This window comes from Arachis ipaensis, chromosome B2 (assembly GCF_059453495.1).
Source record: "Arachis ipaensis isolate K30076 ecotype BB chromosome B2, ASM5945349v1, whole genome shotgun sequence".
Classification (NCBI taxonomy): Eukaryota; Viridiplantae; Streptophyta; class Magnoliopsida; order Fabales; family Fabaceae; genus Arachis; species Arachis ipaensis.
In genome coordinates this window covers 106,030,154-106,048,904 of record NC_142437.1, presented here as the reverse complement: position 1 = coordinate 106,048,904, position 18,751 = coordinate 106,030,154, and the positions used below count along the sequence as shown (strand labels likewise).

The window sequence follows — 18,751 nt, the reverse complement described above, 5'->3', positions numbered from 1 at the left end:
ATATTAGAATTCTTTCATGAAGTAGATGTTGTTGTGCTAAAGTTGCACACAGTTAAAGACAATTTGAACTATTTGTTCGAGAGAATATACGAGATGGCGGAATGAAGGAAAGAGTGTTACTTAAAAATTAATACGTTTGAGGAGACCAATTAATATATAGTTTGAATAATTGTAACTGGAAATTGTTATTAGTATAGTTTTTATGTAGATGTTAATTGTATGTAAGTTACTTGTAGATGGAGGTGTCTTTAAGTGATGGGAATGGTGAGCTCCTGGGGACCGACATCGAGGCTGATGAGGAATCGAACCTGGAGGACATGGGTGGTGAGGATGTGGCAGACGAGGATTTGGGTGAATATGAAGATGTCGCTAGGTTAGATGTGGATGACATAAGCGGATGGGGTGGGATAGTGTTGTCGCAGCTTATGAGTTTTACAGGAAACTGGGAAAGTGTCATGGATTCGGCGTCAGGAAGGGTGATTCAGGCAAAGACTGTAGAGGAAATTTGATTAGATATAGGATTTTTTGTAACAAGGAAGGGTTGAGGGATGGGAGACACAACGACAGAGTTGATAGACGGAGGGTACACAAACCTAAGATGCGGACCAATTGCGAGGCTAAGCTCTCCATATACTTTGACAAAACTGAGCGTTGTTGGAAGGTGTGGAAAGTTGTGACAGAACTTAATCACGACTTAACGCCTGCATCGATGGTCCATCTGATTGCCAACCATCGTGAAATGACCGATGCAACAAAGGCTCAGATTGATGGGTTGCATGCAAGTGGCATTGCCACATCGAAGATTGTGGGATACATGGCCGGAATGGCTAGTAGGTACTCGTTGTTGGGTTTCTTGAAGAAGGATGTGTACAACTACGCTGATAGAATCCGACGCGCTAACATATCGGATGGCGATGCGAATGCGGCTATTGTTTATCTGGAGGGAAAGGCTGGTTCGGATCCCATGTCGGTTGCTAGATATAGTGTAACAAAAGAAGAAAGGCTGGCAAATTTAATTTGGGCCGATGGAGCTAGCAGAGTTGATTATCAATATTTTGGAGATGTGCTGGCCTTCGACTCGACCTATAAGAAAAACAAGTACAAAAAACCTCTTGTGATTTTTTCAGGGTCTAACAATCACAAGCAAACCACGATTTTTGGGTTTCGGCTATTATTTGATGAGAGTGTCACTTCTTACAAGTCGATGTTAGAAAATCTGTTTGAGGTGATGTGCAAGAAGAAACCCTCTGTGGTTGTGACTAACGGGGATAAGGTGATCATAAAGGCAGTCCGATCTGTTCTTCCTGATTCAACACATTGACTGTGTGCCTGGCATATTGAGAAGAATGTTACCTCGAATGTGAAAGATGCAGTTTTACGTAGCTCTTTTAGAAGGTGGTTATATGTTGACATAGAAATAGAGGAGTTTGAGATGAAGTGGGAGCATGCGGTTGCTGATTATGACCTACATGGAAAGGAGTGGGCCACCCAAATGTATGAGAGGAGGAGGATGTGGGCAAATGCATATCTGCGAGATAAGTTTTGCGCTGGTTTTCGGACAACGTCTCGATGTGAAAGGATTAATGCCTTTGTAAAAAAGTTCTCGAAGACAACCCACACTATAATTGAGTTAGTTCAGAATTTAGAGTTGGTGGTCCGGGAGTACCAAAATAAGGAGTTACTACTCCACTTCAACTCCATGAATTCCATTCCAGTCATGACCACTGGTTTGACCTCGATTGAGCAACATGCCACCTCAGTGTATACGAGAGAAGTTTTTACTGATGTCAAAAAACAGATAGTTCGAGCTGCAGCGTTGATTCTTATATCCAAGAAAAGGTGCCTAAACACAATGGTCTACACGGATGAGGAGTACAAGCTTCCAGCTATGAGAATCAAGGTTGCATTTGGCAGGTCCTTGGAAAAAATTGACTGCCAATGTAACTTTTGGAGGAAGAATAGGTATCCCTGTAAACATATGTTCTTCGTGATGAAGTCTGAACATGTGACAGCGATCCCGGATGCACTTGTGTTGTAGAGATGGCGATTAAACGCGAAGTCTATTGAGTGTTACGTCGAGAGGTGGGCTGGCACAAGTGAGGCAGGGTTTTTGCTTCGACATGGTGCCCTCCACACTGCGTCGCACATGCTCTTCCTAATAGGCGCCCAAAAAATGTCATTATTTAGGAAGGCCCTAAATTACGTACTTACGTTGTGTCAAAAACTCGAATTGGAGTACAGAGCATTCGATAATGGAAGGAGGGAAAGGCCGATAGAAGTGGTCGGGACAAAAGAAGGCAATTGCGTCGTAAGGGACCCAACTGTTGCTAAACCCAAGGGGGCACGGAAGTTCACCAAAAAGGAACACCTTCGAAAGATGCGTCTTTGCATAGTATGCAAGCGGCTAGGGCACACTAAAAGACACTACATGAAGAAGACACAGCAGCATAGAGATTGCAGCGACGAAGAATTCGTAGAACATAATGGCCTCCACCAGGTGCGTTTTTGTTTTTTTGTGTTTCGTCGATTTTTGCTGATAATAATTCGAGGGTGTCCTAGTGGGTCTCAATTGCTAACGGGGACCTGTGAGAGGAACATATGAATAGGTAATTATGAAAGAATTGAGTATGGAGATAGTCATGCTTGTTAGTGAATGTTAGTGATAAAGGCGATAGTTTTGAAAATGGCTACACTATGGTACTAGAGTTTAGGATTAAATATATTTGTTGCGTAACCATTTGTTGTTAGGAGTTGGCTCTGTTTCAATGATGGTGGTGAGAATTATAGGTTTTTTGGTATCTGTCTTTCATTATAGTCCTTAATATATATGTTGTTGACTTTAACTTAAGATACCATGAAGTCGTTACCTCTTATAAATTCAATGATTATCTTTTGTAATCCTAGTGCTAACAATGAAGCTGATGCACGGTGTGTGATCAGGTTCAAAGTGACATAAATTGGTACGTAATGTTGAACAAAGCATGTCTCAAACCATAGAGTCCGGTGTTGGTGATGACGAGTGCCCGGCTCAGATTATAGGAAAGGAACCGCACCTATTGCATGAGGTTAGGGGCCTGGTACGTTTATATTTAATGGACGGTTGCACATATTTCCTTCTTGATTGAGTATTTCTCCTTGCTCATCACAGATGCAGCAGCTTCTTCGTCGGGCAAGGCAGATTCATGGCCAAACAACTACGAGTGGCAAGTAAGTGCTTCAGTGGCATTCGAGCATGCTGGAGTCCATGAACGGAATGAACATTTATGTATATGCAACATGATTTTTTGTAATTTTGCATTTTTATGATTTTGACTTCCAACTTATTTTGAATTCCCATGGTTGTTCTCTTGTTAAAGAGGCCCAACCCAGGTTGAGCGGAATATTGCATGTGCAATGTGAACACATGCTCTTTTGCTGGTTTGAAACTGAGTAAACGTTAGCATGCAACATGCTTGCCTCGTATAGTCATGTAAGGTTGTATAGAGCACAACTGGTTGTAAAGTTATTACTGTGTTATTCGCCTCAGTCATGGAAATAGTCAATTCGTGGCCAAAGAGCTTATGTGTAGTAGAGTGGGGTGAGACTTTCCTGCAGGTGGATTCATCTGGCTTGAGATGATTATTTGATCTTATTTCATGCATAACTTTGTTTATTTTCTTTATGCCTAGAACACTGGAAGAATTTTTTTTAATCACGTACTAATTTTTGATACGGAGCGATTAATTTTTGGTCAATTGTGCATGTCAGCAGGAGTTATCCTATAGTGGTGATAGTTCCCCACTGGCCCATTTGGCCAATATTTTTTTTGAGATAATATTTTGGGCTTTCATGAACCCAATGCAAATAAAAAATCTATGAAAGAAATTTCCCACCAAGTGGGCTGACATTGCCTTCAATCAGAAATGTAACTAAATTGGGTAACTTAGACATAATCCACACTGGCATAAGTGCTCAGGGTGGATCCCTAACTCTATACAAATATTGCCGTTGTAAAGCTTTACGCAAAATAAACATATATATGCGTGTGAATTTCTCAAAACAAACTCTTGCCAATTTACACCAAAAAAATTGCGACAAAATACATACACGCACTTTCCAAACACGTTGATACGAAACCCAAAAAACTGACTCCAATTACATACAAACACTTATTAAACAGGTTCACTTCATTTGGTCGTTGAACTTCAAAATCTTCTAATTCATTGCCACTCAAAATATAGTCGTACCATCAAATGCATGTGTGTCTTTTGCAGTGATTCATTTCAAATCTCCGGCAACAAGTTACGTAAAAAAACACACTGTCCCTGGGGATTAGATGGTTAAACTCTGGTTGGGAGAAACTGCCTGCATAATTGGTTTCTTTGTTCGCTTTCCTTTACCGGATGATTTGGCCATGTGTTTGTCCCACTCCTTCACTACTCTGCGACTCACATCACGAGCCAGTGGGTTATAATCTCCCATCACCAGGTCTAGAGCCAACCTTATCCGAGTTTGATCATTGACAAGCTGTAATTAATGAGATTCAGTCACCATGAAACCCAATAGTTACCAAATGGGTTAAAAAATTGTGTTCTCACCTTAACAACAAAGTCTTCCCATAGCCATGCATGCATCATCCAATGACAAACCCACACTCCACAGTCATTTCTACATTAAATGGTATAACATGTGTTGGTTAACTAGTGGAAGTTCCATTATGTTATCAATCTCTATTAAATTTCGGGAAACGATAACATGACTTACGAGAGTTCGCCTTGCTGTCCAACTTCAGGTTCCACCACGTCGAAGCTAGATGGGTGAGGTTAGTAGCGATAACCTTTTTTCCAGAACCGGTTGTCCTCGAACATAGTCTCTATGAAGAAGGCCTTGCCAAATGATAAAAGCAACGAGATCAATGATCATGAGGTACCAACGGTGCTCCCTGTACATGGGGACATATATCTTGCAAGCCAATTTGAAAAAACCAAATTAACATGCCATATTTAAGAAGGTGGTCTATACATGCTTATGTAATATGAGTAACATATTTTTCTACCATCCACAAATCATCTACAAGACCCATGAACCAGGTGCAGATGAACTCATATGTCTCAATGCTATGATTAACGGGACTAAGCACAATTTGCTGCAGAATAATGGAATTCAGAATGTAATTGTCATAAAAGGGTTGTAACCGTAAGTATGACCGAAACAGTAATAGGCATCTTGCGTGGCAACTTTTTACTGCGAATGTGGTCAACAGAAACCACTTTGGCATGTCGGTGTCATGAGTGAGCTTGCTTCATGTTAGATTGATAACCTATGGAACAAGAGAATTAGTAAATAATTTGCCTCAAAGGCCGTGGTGCAATCTGGGAAAGCCTATAGAAAAGACGTCCACATACATCCTCCACCAGCTGCTGTCCTGGACGCAAAGTCAACATGGTATCCCTGTTTCCACGGGAATGCTCATTTTCAACTAAGACCTCCTTGCACACAAGGCACACAACACACCGTTTCCATTAACGGCTTCTATTTAGGCAGCAGTATATCACACACGGATATATATTCTGGTCCATCTGTGAAACAAACAAATACAGTATAACCTTTTGGTACTAACTAGAAAACAACATTGACCTTGTATCAATGCTCCTGGAGAAGATATACGCGGCTACTACCAACTCCGACCCAAGGAAGTTCATTCCAGCCGGGGGGCGGAAATGTAGACTCAAATACTGTAACAGCATGTTCGACATGAATTGGTTGCTAACTGTAAAAAGGGAAACACCAGAAAAAAGAAATATTTGGAAAAAATAACAAACGCAAAAAATGAACCACGAGCATCTCTTCTGCTACATGGTTGCGGCCATGGGTGTGGTAAGTGAATGGGGTCCCTGGTGCACCCTGCAAAACTTCACTGTACTCGGAGGAGACCTGATCCATCTCATCAAAGTTTAGCTTTCTCTACAAGAAACGCCGCAGTGAGGTGGAGGAACGAAGAACAAGAGAAAACTGAAATAGATGAGTCATTCGACTGATATGATATAGTATCCTCACCTTCAATGATGACGACTTCTTTCCGGCTTTCTCTGGGTTCTTTTGGGCACCCTTACTTTCAATTGTTGATCTCTTAGACTTCCCTTTAGTTGATCGCTGTATTATCGCCAGACCAGGACGCATGGGACAACAAGCCTTGGATTTGGTCGTTGACTTCTTGCTTCTTCTGTCGTGTTTCACATTAACATCAATGCCAGGATTCTTAACCGTACTCCCCACTTCGGCCGCCAACTTCGTTGGGGTGTAGCTGGCACCCTCGTCAATGCACCTTATGAGTGCCTGAATGACGTTTCCATGGTCAGATAGCATCTCACAAATGGATCTTATTTGTACACATAGAGTCCTCATAACCTCCCGCGTTGCTTCATTCTTCGTCAACACATACTTCACCAAAAGAAAATAAGTTAGGGTTTAGGAAATACTAATCACAACACATAAACGATGCAACTGGAAGCAGAGTTGTCAAAAGGATGAACTCTTACGTCGCTAATCTTGCTTAGGAAGTTCAACACTTGATCGTCGACGGTAGACCTTTCGCCTCCTTCTGTTGCTTTTGCTACCTTGCTGAAAGATGAAAAAGCAATTGTTTTATTAAAAATGCATCATGATCTAGAACACAAGTCTCGTTAAAACGTCCTTACCTTTCAGTGCGGTCTGGATCACCCCCTTTCGCTATGTCCGTATCTTTTTCCGTCATCCTAGCAACTATGAGTGTCTTGGCAGCTGCAGAATTTCAGAAGGTTTGTAACGCGGGAACACATTAACCAAGACTTTCAACCCACAGTCCTGATGTATTGTTCCGGAATTGGACATCTCTTATTGGACCTTCAGGATGAGCGGGCCCAATCCAAGTAGGTAGTCTTCTCATCAAGCTGAATGTGAACCACTTCTTCTAACCCACTTCGAATGCCCCTCTTTTAGTGATAAATTACATATCTTAACTCTATCATACCATGTTAGTTACCCACACAGAGTTAACCGGTCAATAGAATTCGTTGCTACAGATCACTATGATGAGACGTTGATGTTGTAGGGACTTAGGGTTCGGCGCCTGTTAGATTGGAGTAGACGTATGATTAGTAACGAATGACATCGCAAATTTAATTCAAATCCTTAATCCCTGCCTTCTCGTATCGACTGTATCTCCAAATATTGTGCATATATGTATATCAATTTCATACCATTTAAATGTACATATTATAAATATAATCATATACATAGGAATACACACATATATATATATATATATATATATATATATATATATATATATATATATATATATATATAGTGACAGACTTAATAAATTGTAAGAGTGAAGGCAACAACATATATCTTAAAATAAAATTTTTTGAACAGTGCTAATTATATTAACAATATAGTAGATACAAAAAAGAAAAAACAGAATCTATTATTCTTAAAATATGTTTATATCAAATAATAAAGTTTCGTTGTCTTTAATTATTTATAATCTTCATATTAAAATAAATTTAACAAATTAAATATCGTTACAAGTTAAATTTAAATAATAAAAAATTATTCAAGAATCTAAAAAATTTTTTATAAATTTTTGTGGGGAAAAAAATTAATCCTATTGGATAAATATATTAATTTGCATACAATTATGATTAATTTTTTCTTAAACTTAATGGGACAAGTGCCCCCCTCATCCTATACCTGGGTCCGTAAATATATATATATATATATATATATATATATATATATATATATATATATGTTTAATTATGTCCATCAATTAGATGCATATGGTCGTAAGTATAAATCTTTTATATATATATATATTATATTTGCTGATATTTATGTAATTTATATTTTACGCCTCTTGATATAAATTATACGTATTCATATAAATTAAAATGAATTTAAATAAACATATTTATTAACATATCTACTAGGGTAACATATTTGGGTGCATCTACATTATATTGTGAGTACATATAATCAGTGGGAGAAACGTCCAAGTATATTTCGGCTTAATAATTTTGTCCTATTTGAAATTTTCCTAACTCCATGTTTTTTCCATGTGAACTAGTTTATCGTAAACGAACACGATATTTGCGAACCTTGTTAATTTAAATTGATTAGGCAAACACGAACGTATTACAGCACCCCCTAATTACAAATCGAGTCGAGACGACACTTGGATTACCTAAACCATTAGCCATCACACAGCATTAACTACTACAAACACCACACACTACCGCCATCATCATTGAACTTATGGTGAGAACATCTGACTATATGTGGCCAGCTTCCCACTCACAAGTATGTTGACATCGTTTGCCTTGCTTTGAACAACAACGCAAAACGACATGTAGTTCATCCCGTAACGAGGCACGTCGTCACGACGGAAGAAGATGGGTGGCCCCACATCAAGCTGGCAGCAGGTTCTATTCAGCAAGTGCTCCATGTCCTCAATGAACATGAACTGACTCCAATTGATATTCGGGTCGACATACTCATCTGTATCGCAAGTGGTTCCAACGCGACGCGGTTAATTTGCATCATACAGTAATAGCCCAAACGCATAAGATCATGAGGATGTAAATAGTTACCAATTTTGCTCGGAACAAGTGACGATAGGGTACCCACAGACCCGCTATTGCTGCCCTCTCCAACAACTTCGCCTGAGTTAGCTAGCAGCAAGCTAGACATTTTGTTAGCCACGACGGTCACGCCCAGATCTACATCTGGTTTCAAAATGTCGTTGTTTGCGTCCAATGGGTCCCTAGTGGTAAGCCACACCACATCATCACTTTTCTTCATGAATCCCTTATGCTGGTTATCTCTGAAGCCATCCACCTCACGTCTACAGTCTTCCCACGTCGTGTAAATTCCCGGATGTTTGCCCTTCTTACTGGCGTAGAAACAGAAACGCCCACCGACCATGGTGCAACTAAAAACGAATTTGTTCTTTTGATGTCTTCCATGCAAAGTCCTTTATATAGGAGGAGAGGATCACCCCTCATCACTGCATGATTCCTACTAGGCAGAATATAGACGCGAAGAGACAAAAAAAAAAGTAAACACAGAAATTGATAACATTTTTCTCATACAAACCGCCAAAAATATCCCTACTTAGTTAAACCTACCGGACTGAAAATAATAAAAATATCTTTTAGTGACCAGGGAACACATATCTAGCCTCACATTAGTATCTTTTGTTTTCAGAAGGCATTAAAGGAACCTAAACCTCCAATCTACGCTGTGCATTAGTAAGTGCACATGACTTCTGCAACTTTCCATCATTTAGATTAAAAAAGTATGTATCGGACAACAACTAAAGGGCTACACAAGCCACATGAAGTGACGCAGATGTGACCGGATGAGTAGGTACTAGTTCAGTAACGTGCGCACGGGTGAGTTTTAACCTGCACCTGACAGGATAAGGTGAAGCATTCACCTCAGTGCTATCACACTTCCATTGTCAACACGTAGCACAAATTTTAGTGGCGTGGCAAAAATTTCCATGCTTTGTTACCAGGAAACTTGTTTATGGGTTTATGGAAAAATTGTTTATTCCCCCAGACGTGGGGTTTATTTCATAAATAAGAGAAGTTTGTGTTGAATTTTGGGCCAATAAAAAATGTATTAGAATTTTTTTAAAAAGTGTATTGGGCCTTCAACTGTTAACAACCTATAGTTAATTGTGTTTGAAGGCCACATGCTGAAAGTATGCAAGGCCCTATTTAAAATGAAAAAAAAAAAGAAGCCTTTAGATCCATTATGTTGAATATATATTTGTAGTTCCACCTCTGAGAATTGCATTTTTTTAGTTCCACTCCACTATACATCGAGTGAGTTGTACAAGGATAGAACAAGATGGATGAAAGTCTTAAACATTTCCTCTTTGTTGTAACCAAGGGACATCATCCTGGTGTTTTCACAAGTTGGGAAGAGGCCAATGAACAAGTCACTAACTTTACTTTCCCGGAATTTGAATGCTTCAATAGCTATGAACATACATCTATGTGCTTCAAGTCAAGAATGTCATCCATTTCTTCAGAGGAGGCTACTCGTGCTGAAATGAGTGGCGGCAATCGCAAAGCTCTTTCTGGAAATAAACCCTCCTTGTTGTGTCGAGGTGTTCGCCGTCGTCCAGTTATTGCATGTAAGTAATAATTCCACGTTGATTTTTTAAACCTTAGTCCGTGTTATTTTTTTAAATGTAGATGATATGTGCCCCTTTACAAAAGTTGATTGTAGGTAAATTTTGTTGTTTATTTTCGGGATCTGATGCAAGGGCTTCCTGTTATTCTGGCGGAGGAGCTCAACTTTGAGTTTGCCATTGTAAATGACATGGAAGAGTGGCTTGTCAAGGTTTGCCACGAGGCTCGAATTTCGGGTCCCTATTTTTTCAAGCAGGAACGCTTTATGAAAGACGATGGCCCATTTTTTTGGTTCAATGTGGTGATTCTAGGTGACCCATTTGATGGTGAACTATTTGCTAAGGGTCGATTCTCGCTGGGGGAAAAAGCTACCAGAGAAGATGCAGCCTTTGAGATGCTAGGCCTTGTCCTTGATGTCACAAAGAAGGAGATTCATGACTATAACTACGCCAAGGCAAAGCGATTTCGCGATGCGAATAACGCTCTCCGGGCAAGGGTGAGCCAACTGGAGGAAGATTATAAGAAGTTAAAGGCAAGTTATCGAGCCGTTGTTAGTGCCCATATTGCAGGCAAATCAGGTTGAAGAATTTGTTGTTTGAATTAATTTATGAAGTTATTTGTGTGTGTGGTTGCTTTGATGATCGATTGGTTGTGTTTGCAAAGTGTTGAAGTGCCGTGTTTGCTCTGTTTTAGTTTTATATTTGGTAGTTCATACTTTTTAAATATTGATGGACTGTTAACGTTTATGCACTTATGATGTATTCTGTTAAATGCAGTACCTATTTAATTGAGAATCGTAATTACTGTTGATGGAATGCTAATTTCCAGAGGTATATGTGCGAAAATTTTATTTAATTGTCATGCTAATTTCCGGGGTAAGTTTGTGTCAATTTAATTAACTTTGATAGTATTTGTCGATGGTCACTAAGGAATTCCATTTTTGCTTGTGAGTATGTTAATGATGTTGTGTTTAAAGTAATCTGCAGAATTTATTTTTGTCATCTACGTTTGTCATTTAATCCAACCCAAAAACAAGTTTTGTTTTGCTCGGAGAGTATTTGGGTTGCAAGTGTAAAATTTGCATTTTGGAATTTTTTGTAAGGTTCTCTGTTTAAAGTGGTAGCAGAGTGTCTGGGTACTGTCTTGGAGAAGAGAAAGGCTTGTACTCAAGTGTGATTCTTTGAATAAGGGTCTGTGCCCACTGTCCACCTGTTGACAGTCCTGATTTTTGTTCATAGTCTGTGAAATACTTTATGTTTGGTCAATAAAAATATATTTAAATATTATGACTGAAATTAATAAATGGTGTTACTTTTTTCATCTCATTGACGATATAACAATTTATATTAAAATGAAATCAATATCGGGTCAGATTAACCTGCAATTCCCCCACCGATATTACTATAAGTTTAATAATAAATAAAATAAGAAACCATTTGAGATAATTAAAGACATAAATAAAATAAGAAATCTTGTGGGATAAGTAAAGACATAACATGACATTAACTGAAAATTAAACATTGAGATAAGTAGAAAATGTAAAATGAGATAATGAAGCTAATTTTAATGGATACATTTAAAAGGGTAAATACACATTAGCATTGGGTATTTACTTCCTAAAAAGAGCTAAGTGTAGTACGAAGATGCTAATAATGACTAGAATAAACATAGCACTACTCTGAAAGGACCCGTGTAGCATTCTTTTGCCTTTGTTCCAATATTGATTGATCTGAAGTTGAGTATTTTCAGGGTTATGCATGTGTTGAAACTGTATTTGATCCGAAAAAAGGAGAGATGGTTGAGAAATTTGTTGGGAATTGGGTTGAATAGGTGGCTCATTACCTTGAATTAGTTGTTCTTCTCCCAGTCCATTTGTAATTGACCATTGTTGGGTATTTTTCATGAACTGCTCATACTCATGCTCATGCTCCATGAATTGCTCCCATACTCGGCGTGCTTCTTCAAATGTGTGATAGGACTTGTGGAGGTTGCCACTAACTCCGTTAACTTGTTCGTGGCATTCGGGCCAATTCGTGTAGATTCCAGGGACTTTGCCACGGAAGACAACGTAAAATTTTTTATTTCCTCTCTTGTTGCCTCCTTCAACTTGAGATTGTGGATTTGAGATATTTAACTTTGAGTGAAGGGTTTGGTTTGTTGGTGTAATGAATGTTGTATAATTGTTATCATTTAATTTCCTACCAAATATTAGGGTTCTATTAAATGCATGGTTATGATAACCGGATCGAACCGATGGAAACAGTAATCGGTGAGATAACGGTTCAGTGGCGACAATGATAATGACTTAAAAAATTGATTTTTCGAAAATTTGGGTGAAGTTTGCGGGGTACGAAAAAGTCTATAAAATTATAAAAATTCGTCGAGGGTTGGACGAACTTACTCTAAAAAACAATTGAATTCCATAAAATTATAGTTGGGATATTGGATTTGGAGAAATAATAACTTTGTTTTTTTATTTTATTTTAGAAGAAATCCATGAAGGTCTGTGGCTAAGACCGCCTAGTTGAAAATAGTATGGAACTACTGAGCCGATTAGAAACCGGCCAATTGGACTGGACTGAGAACCAGATCGGTTGGGTTTTGTTTTAAAAAGAAAGAAACTCAACCCAACTCCCTAACGCATTACCCACCCACCCCCTTCCCCCAACATCCCCCTCCTCTTCGTGAATCACCTCACTCACTTAGAATATGACTTCATAGTTTAAAAATTACCCAAATGAAAACCCTAGCTTCGTGCACGGTGCTTCCCCCGCCGTCCGTGGTTGCCGGCGGCTCCACTCCTTCATCCTCCCCCCATACCAAACCCATCCTCTTTCAGCTCGGCACTTGGTCTCCATCTCCTGTGGCTTCTGTGTTCGACGATTGAAGCTGCTCGCCGGCGTGTGGTTCGTCGTCCGTGGTTCGTCTCACCGCCCGCCATCCTTTGTCGTCTGGCTCTCCGTGGACGGTTAGTGGCACTGTCTACAGGGTTTTGCAGCTTTTCCTGTCATGCTATGTTTAGTTAGACTGATTTCTGAATGTGAATGGAAATATAATGATTGACTTTGTGTTATTGAAATTATTGGTTAAAATGTAATTGTTACTCTGCTGCTAGTTTTTTTAATTTCTGATTATGTCGTGTTTGAATTTTGTTGATAGATTTGAGGGTTAGGTTGTTTATTTGTTGCTGCCCTCTGTTCAGTCTGTTTTTTAATTTATTTCCAGTTTAGAGAAGCATGTTTGAGTGCATTGAACGCGTCCTCTATATGTTTGGATACCATTTTTTTCTCTAAATGCCAAAATAATTTTACTTTCTTAACTTGCATTTTCAAGAATCTAGAAATGGTAGCTAGCTTTTGCATTTAGAAAATTATGTTAGGATTGAGTTTATTTTTTTCTTATCAATTCTACTTTTTATTTCCTTACTTGTAGTCACTTTGGTACTCAAATAGTTCAAATATATAATTATAGGCTTTTTTTATAAAATTTGTATTTCTAGTTTTGTATTAAAAAATTGTATTTTTGTTTGACTCTGTTAAAATTTGTAATTGTAATTCTTGTAGATTAATTTGTTATTATAATTTTGTTATAATATAAATTATTGATTCCTTAAAAAGAACCAAGTAAATAAAAAACTAATTATAACTAATAATAAAGTCATACATAATTAAAATTTATACTTTAAAATAGTATTAAATAAAAGAGTACTAAGAGTACTAAAAAATGATAAATAATTAAATTAGTAAAGTATATGTCGATATATTTTTTCATACATTACCTTTTCTTTTGATATAAAAATATAAGTTGCCAATTTTTATATGTTATTGTTATTTTAGTAAAGGAAACATTAATTTTATTATAAAATTAATTAATAAGATCCATTTAAATAACTAAATTAAAATGATAGAATAATATAAAAAATTTATTTAAGTTGATGTCTATTTTAAGAATTTTTTTTCTAAAAATAATTTTGAAAAGTGTAATCCAATCAACATTTACTTTACTATAATTCATTTGGATATAAAGATTACCAAACAAAAATCACTTTAATACAAACTTACTTTTCATCAAAATCAAGTTTGCAAAATCAGTTTTATGCAAATTTTCGTTTATAAACTGTAATCCAAATACACACTTAGTCTAGAAGCCTTTGCTTCAAATTTTAGGGCCAATTTTAGTAACTTAAATTAGTTGATCTGTGTTCTATTCCTTGTAATTGTTACTTATATATATAAAGAAAGAAAAGGCATGCATGGTATAGTTTTGCTTATTATCATTGATTATATGTATAACATTTATATTCTTTTTTATATTAATCAATCTTGTAAAACATATACTATATGAATGTTCTAATTATTAAACAAACATGTTCTATTTTATCTACTATTATAGCAATAAATAATTTTTCATGTATTAATAACTTATTGACCTATTGATTGTTTTTATTGTGTTGAGGATAGTTGTTAATAACTTATTGTCTGGTTCTCAAGAGCTTGTTAAATGTGAAATCGTTTGGCATTAGTAATGGTTTGGCATTAGTATTAGCATATCAGGAGGTCCATGTTGGCTAGATATGAAGACAAAGTATCATAAATACACTGTCAGGTGGCAGCAATACTATATTGGTCATAGGGTCAAAAAAGGCAAAAAGCTATTCTAACCCACTTTTGGCCGGTTGGATTGCAAGTAAGCTGGTGATTAAGTTTTTTTTAATAACTTTTGGTGGGTTTTTTTCCTACTACGTGCTTGTTATATATTTAAGTAAAAGTATGAGCCTACGTTTTATCTTTATCCAAGTAGTGTTGTTTTGTATTGAGAAGTGTTAGTGTGACTTGTGAAGAAAATGGAGTCATCCAAGTTATGGTTTGGATCCCCAACCACTCAGCAACCTTCATTTTTTTGGTACTTGCTTGTATTCTATAATTTCTTTTTGTGCCATCTAAAGTCACCCTTGACGCCACATAGATTTCCATGCACAATGATCTGATTATCTTTAACATGATAGGAATGAATGTGAGACCAATGAAGGTGTTGTGGTGCAAGATGCGAACGACTCAATGGACGTATTGTCCTCCTAGGAGTGTGGTGTTGCAGCAAATCCAAGCACAGTTGAGACCAAGGTGCCTGCATCCAATGCTCAGGAAGACCCCATTGTTGGTCATGCTAGTCCTACGGATGTAGTTGCTGATTCGGAGGAGGCTATGTCCCCAAGGCTAGTTACGGAGCCAGTTGTGAAGAGGAGGATGCTCTTTCGGTCGCCGATGGTGAGACAACATGAATCCGTACCCTCCAGGCGATCAAGGGCTATTAGCTCTGCTTTGAGTGTATCACGGGTAAACGTATTCTGTTGATGAAAATTTGAATCATGGAAATTTGAATCATGAATAGTTTTCGTTTTCTTTCCAGTTGGTTAAACATATTTTAAAACACGTATAGTTTGGATCGGTCACTTGTTTTCCGACGGCCACTCATTGGAGTAAGCGTTTATTTGACTGTTGACATTTTTCCATCTATTCTCGCACAAGGACCTTGAACTAAACTATTTCAAGTCTTTCTTCCATGCAATGAAACTGTTGTGAGGACAGTATAATATAGGTTGAGTAGGTGCCATATCCAAAGCATGGTCCCTGGCCGTCCTATTGATGGGAGAGTTGTAGAAATGGTGGCCGTGCGCAACACCTGCTCAATACAGCATATGAAGCATCCACATTTTTGGTGTCTCCCTCCTAGCTTTGCGGTGCGTTTGTATATTCTTCAATTGTTAGTACCATAATAGAGTTCTGGTATGTTGAAGTTAATTTCAGCTGCTTTGATGTATTAATTTGGAAATTGCAGGAGGACGTTAATAAAGGACTATCTAAGACTTATGTCTCTTTTTGGGTCAAACCAAGTAGATTCGTTAGACGTGTTAGTAAAGAGTTTAATTTGTATGCCTTCTTTTTCATGTACGACGAAGGTTCCCCCCTCTTACTAAATTAATGTTGGCTTCAGATTTTCATACCCATTGAGGACATTTTCATGCATTGGTACTGCATGGTGGTTGATTGACATGAACACAGTGTACCATTTGGACTCATACCCGGATCCAAAAATGGTGACTGAAAGGGAAAATTTTATGCAAATCATGGTATTGAACAATTTTTTTTTTGTTTGGGTCTTTCTCATGTACATTGAAAATGACTGACAAGCCTTCAACAAGTTATTAACATTGAATTGTTTTATATTCAAATCTTGGAAAGCTTCATGAAATGATGACTTCATCGAGTTATGGGCCTCTCCGAGCTTTCACGCCACCAGACCTGGGTAGTTGGCCTATTAGGAGAGGCAACGGGGTCCCCAATTGCAATACAAGGTTATATTCATATGTTTGAATAAGAAACTCATTAGGTTTTGCTATATCAAACTCACTTTTTTCCAACATGCATCACCAAGCCCGATTCATTTTGTATGTGATTCAGTGATAGCTCTGGTGCTTGGGTTATTTCTTGACTCCACCCAGAAAGGTCCTTCAACCACTTGCGCATCAGTGGAGTGGTAAGGAAGACCTTTTTATTAATGAAATATGCTGAAAAAATCTTCACCGGTTTAGTTTGATAATAATTCATTCCTTTTACTTGACTTTGGCAGCTTGAGGATCCTATAGTCCGAGGCACCACAGCTATCTCCTTTGTTGGGGAACCCTTCAATGCCATTGGTGGCTTAGTTAGGATGTGGGCTTAGAAGTGGCAAAGTCGCAAACGTCCGTGAGTAAACCACAAGCGGGGTGGCTGGCCAAGGGAGAATATCAATGTTTAAGTTAGGAAGCATCTTTAGCATATTGCTCATGATAGCTATTCAGCTCATGACCCTAATAAAATTCTGAGGGGCTATGTTCCTAGAATCATTTAGTTTCTTTTTTATGTTTAGCATTAAATGTAATTTGTCTCCCTAGGTTGAGTTTGCGTGCCATGTTGATGAAGAAAATTAACTTAAAGATACTTTTATTTGTATTAAGGTTTTTATGTGATGTTTGCGATGTTGACTAGTAGGCTTACTTTTATTCGTACCATATTTTTAAGGATGACAGATGGTGCAGGGATATCTGCAAAATCTATAAAAAAAAAAACCGCCAAAGTGTAGTCTAGATTTGTCCATATTTGTTTTTCAATGAGGAATCAATCTTATTCTCCAATTATAGTGATAGGGGATTAGTTATCGTAGCTTTATAGGTTTTGGTAGTTAAACAAAAATATTTAATAACAGGGACAAAGAGCATGTTATAATTTGTAAGTTAAGCTTAGTAATTCGTTTACATAAGAGTTATGGGTATAATATGGTATTATGCGTAGGTCTTCTATTGTATTATATAATGATATAAAATATAGCATGATATAGTTAGCACATATCCCAATAAATTGGTTTGAGGCATAAAGAATGAGGTATAATTCTAGCCCACAATCACGAAGAGTCATCAAATGACATGCTACTTCAGTATGTAAATTATATTTTATGTATTGTCGTTTCTTAGTAAGTAATTGCATAGAAAAATTATTTTTTATTAATGGTCAGCATTAATCCTTGTATGATGTAATAGCAGCAACTTTGCTCAGGACAGTCTCGTGATATTGACGTATAATAACGCTTAGGAGCTATAACATCCTAGGGTCAACCAATTACCTGAGATTTATCCGATTATTTGGGCCTTTGTAAGTTGGAAATGGGATTGTGACAATTTGTATCCTGCATGGTAAATTGATGATTAGTCTCACCCTTTAGAAGGTATTAAAAGAGGCACTCACCATATACTCGCACAAACATATCCACTCACAAAAGAAAAAAGATGTCATTTGAGGAAGAGTCCCCTAAGGAAAGAGAGATCCCCATGGCCACTCAAGAAGGAGAGATCCCCGTGGCCATAGACATGCCTCAAATACCGGAAGGGGCAATGTTAACACAATCTTGTCAAGAAGTAAGTATCTCCATACACCCGGGTCAAATGGCATGATTGAATCTTGTTGAAATGGGACTTATATTTTTGTGTCTTTATCCCAGGATAAGACTCCAGTGAAGGACGATGTTATCTCTACTCTGAAAGAAATAACTACCGCTGTCGAATTACTAACGTCGAAGATGGATGCATGTGAAGGGCGTCAACAACAACGTGACCATACTCTATCCATGCTATGCTCCACTGTTGCAGTCATTAAGCATAACTTTAACAACACAACATTTCACAAGGGTGTCAATGATGCAGCATTTAAAGCCAGCAAAAGGCCAAGAGCGGAGAATGACGTTTCCAAAGTCGCCGGCAACGTGCCAGCAATGAGTACACCCATGACGAACCATTTTGTCGTAGGTTGCAACAACTTTGTTGACCTCGAGAGAACCGTTGACGTCTCCATTCAAGATGATGACCAAGGTGGTTATATCGCTAGCAACAAGCAATCGCATGGTGACACTGGCTGGCCAAGCCATTCCATGCTTGGTCATCAGGTATGGGTATAAAGAACTCTATTTTTTTATACTGTTCCCTCATTGCATGTGCTTTTCTTTTCTTTTTTTTGGTCAAACATGTGATTTTTCTAAAGACTGTTGGTTCCTTTTTT

The 18,751-nt window shown here is 37.8% G+C and overlaps 1 protein-coding gene and 1 pseudogene across 1 annotated transcript; both read left to right on the top strand.

Annotated features, from left to right (window-relative positions):
- The first annotated feature begins 236 nt into the window (after positions 1-236).
- LOC148575122 (protein FAR1-RELATED SEQUENCE 5-like) lies at positions 237-2,602 on the top strand (annotated as a pseudogene).
- Positions 2,603-9,879: 7,277 nt separating this feature from the next.
- On the top strand, positions 9,880-16,886 carry LOC148575121 (uncharacterized). Its single transcript, XM_088506069.1, has 7 exons — positions 9,880-10,168; positions 10,301-10,744; positions 15,261-15,499; positions 16,002-16,122; positions 16,226-16,293; positions 16,406-16,498; positions 16,794-16,886. The coding sequence occupies exons 1-7, from the start codon at positions 9,880-9,882 to the stop codon at positions 16,884-16,886; spliced, it is 1,347 nt and encodes a 448-aa protein (XP_088362195.1).
- The last annotated feature ends 1,865 nt before the right edge of the window (positions 16,887-18,751 follow it).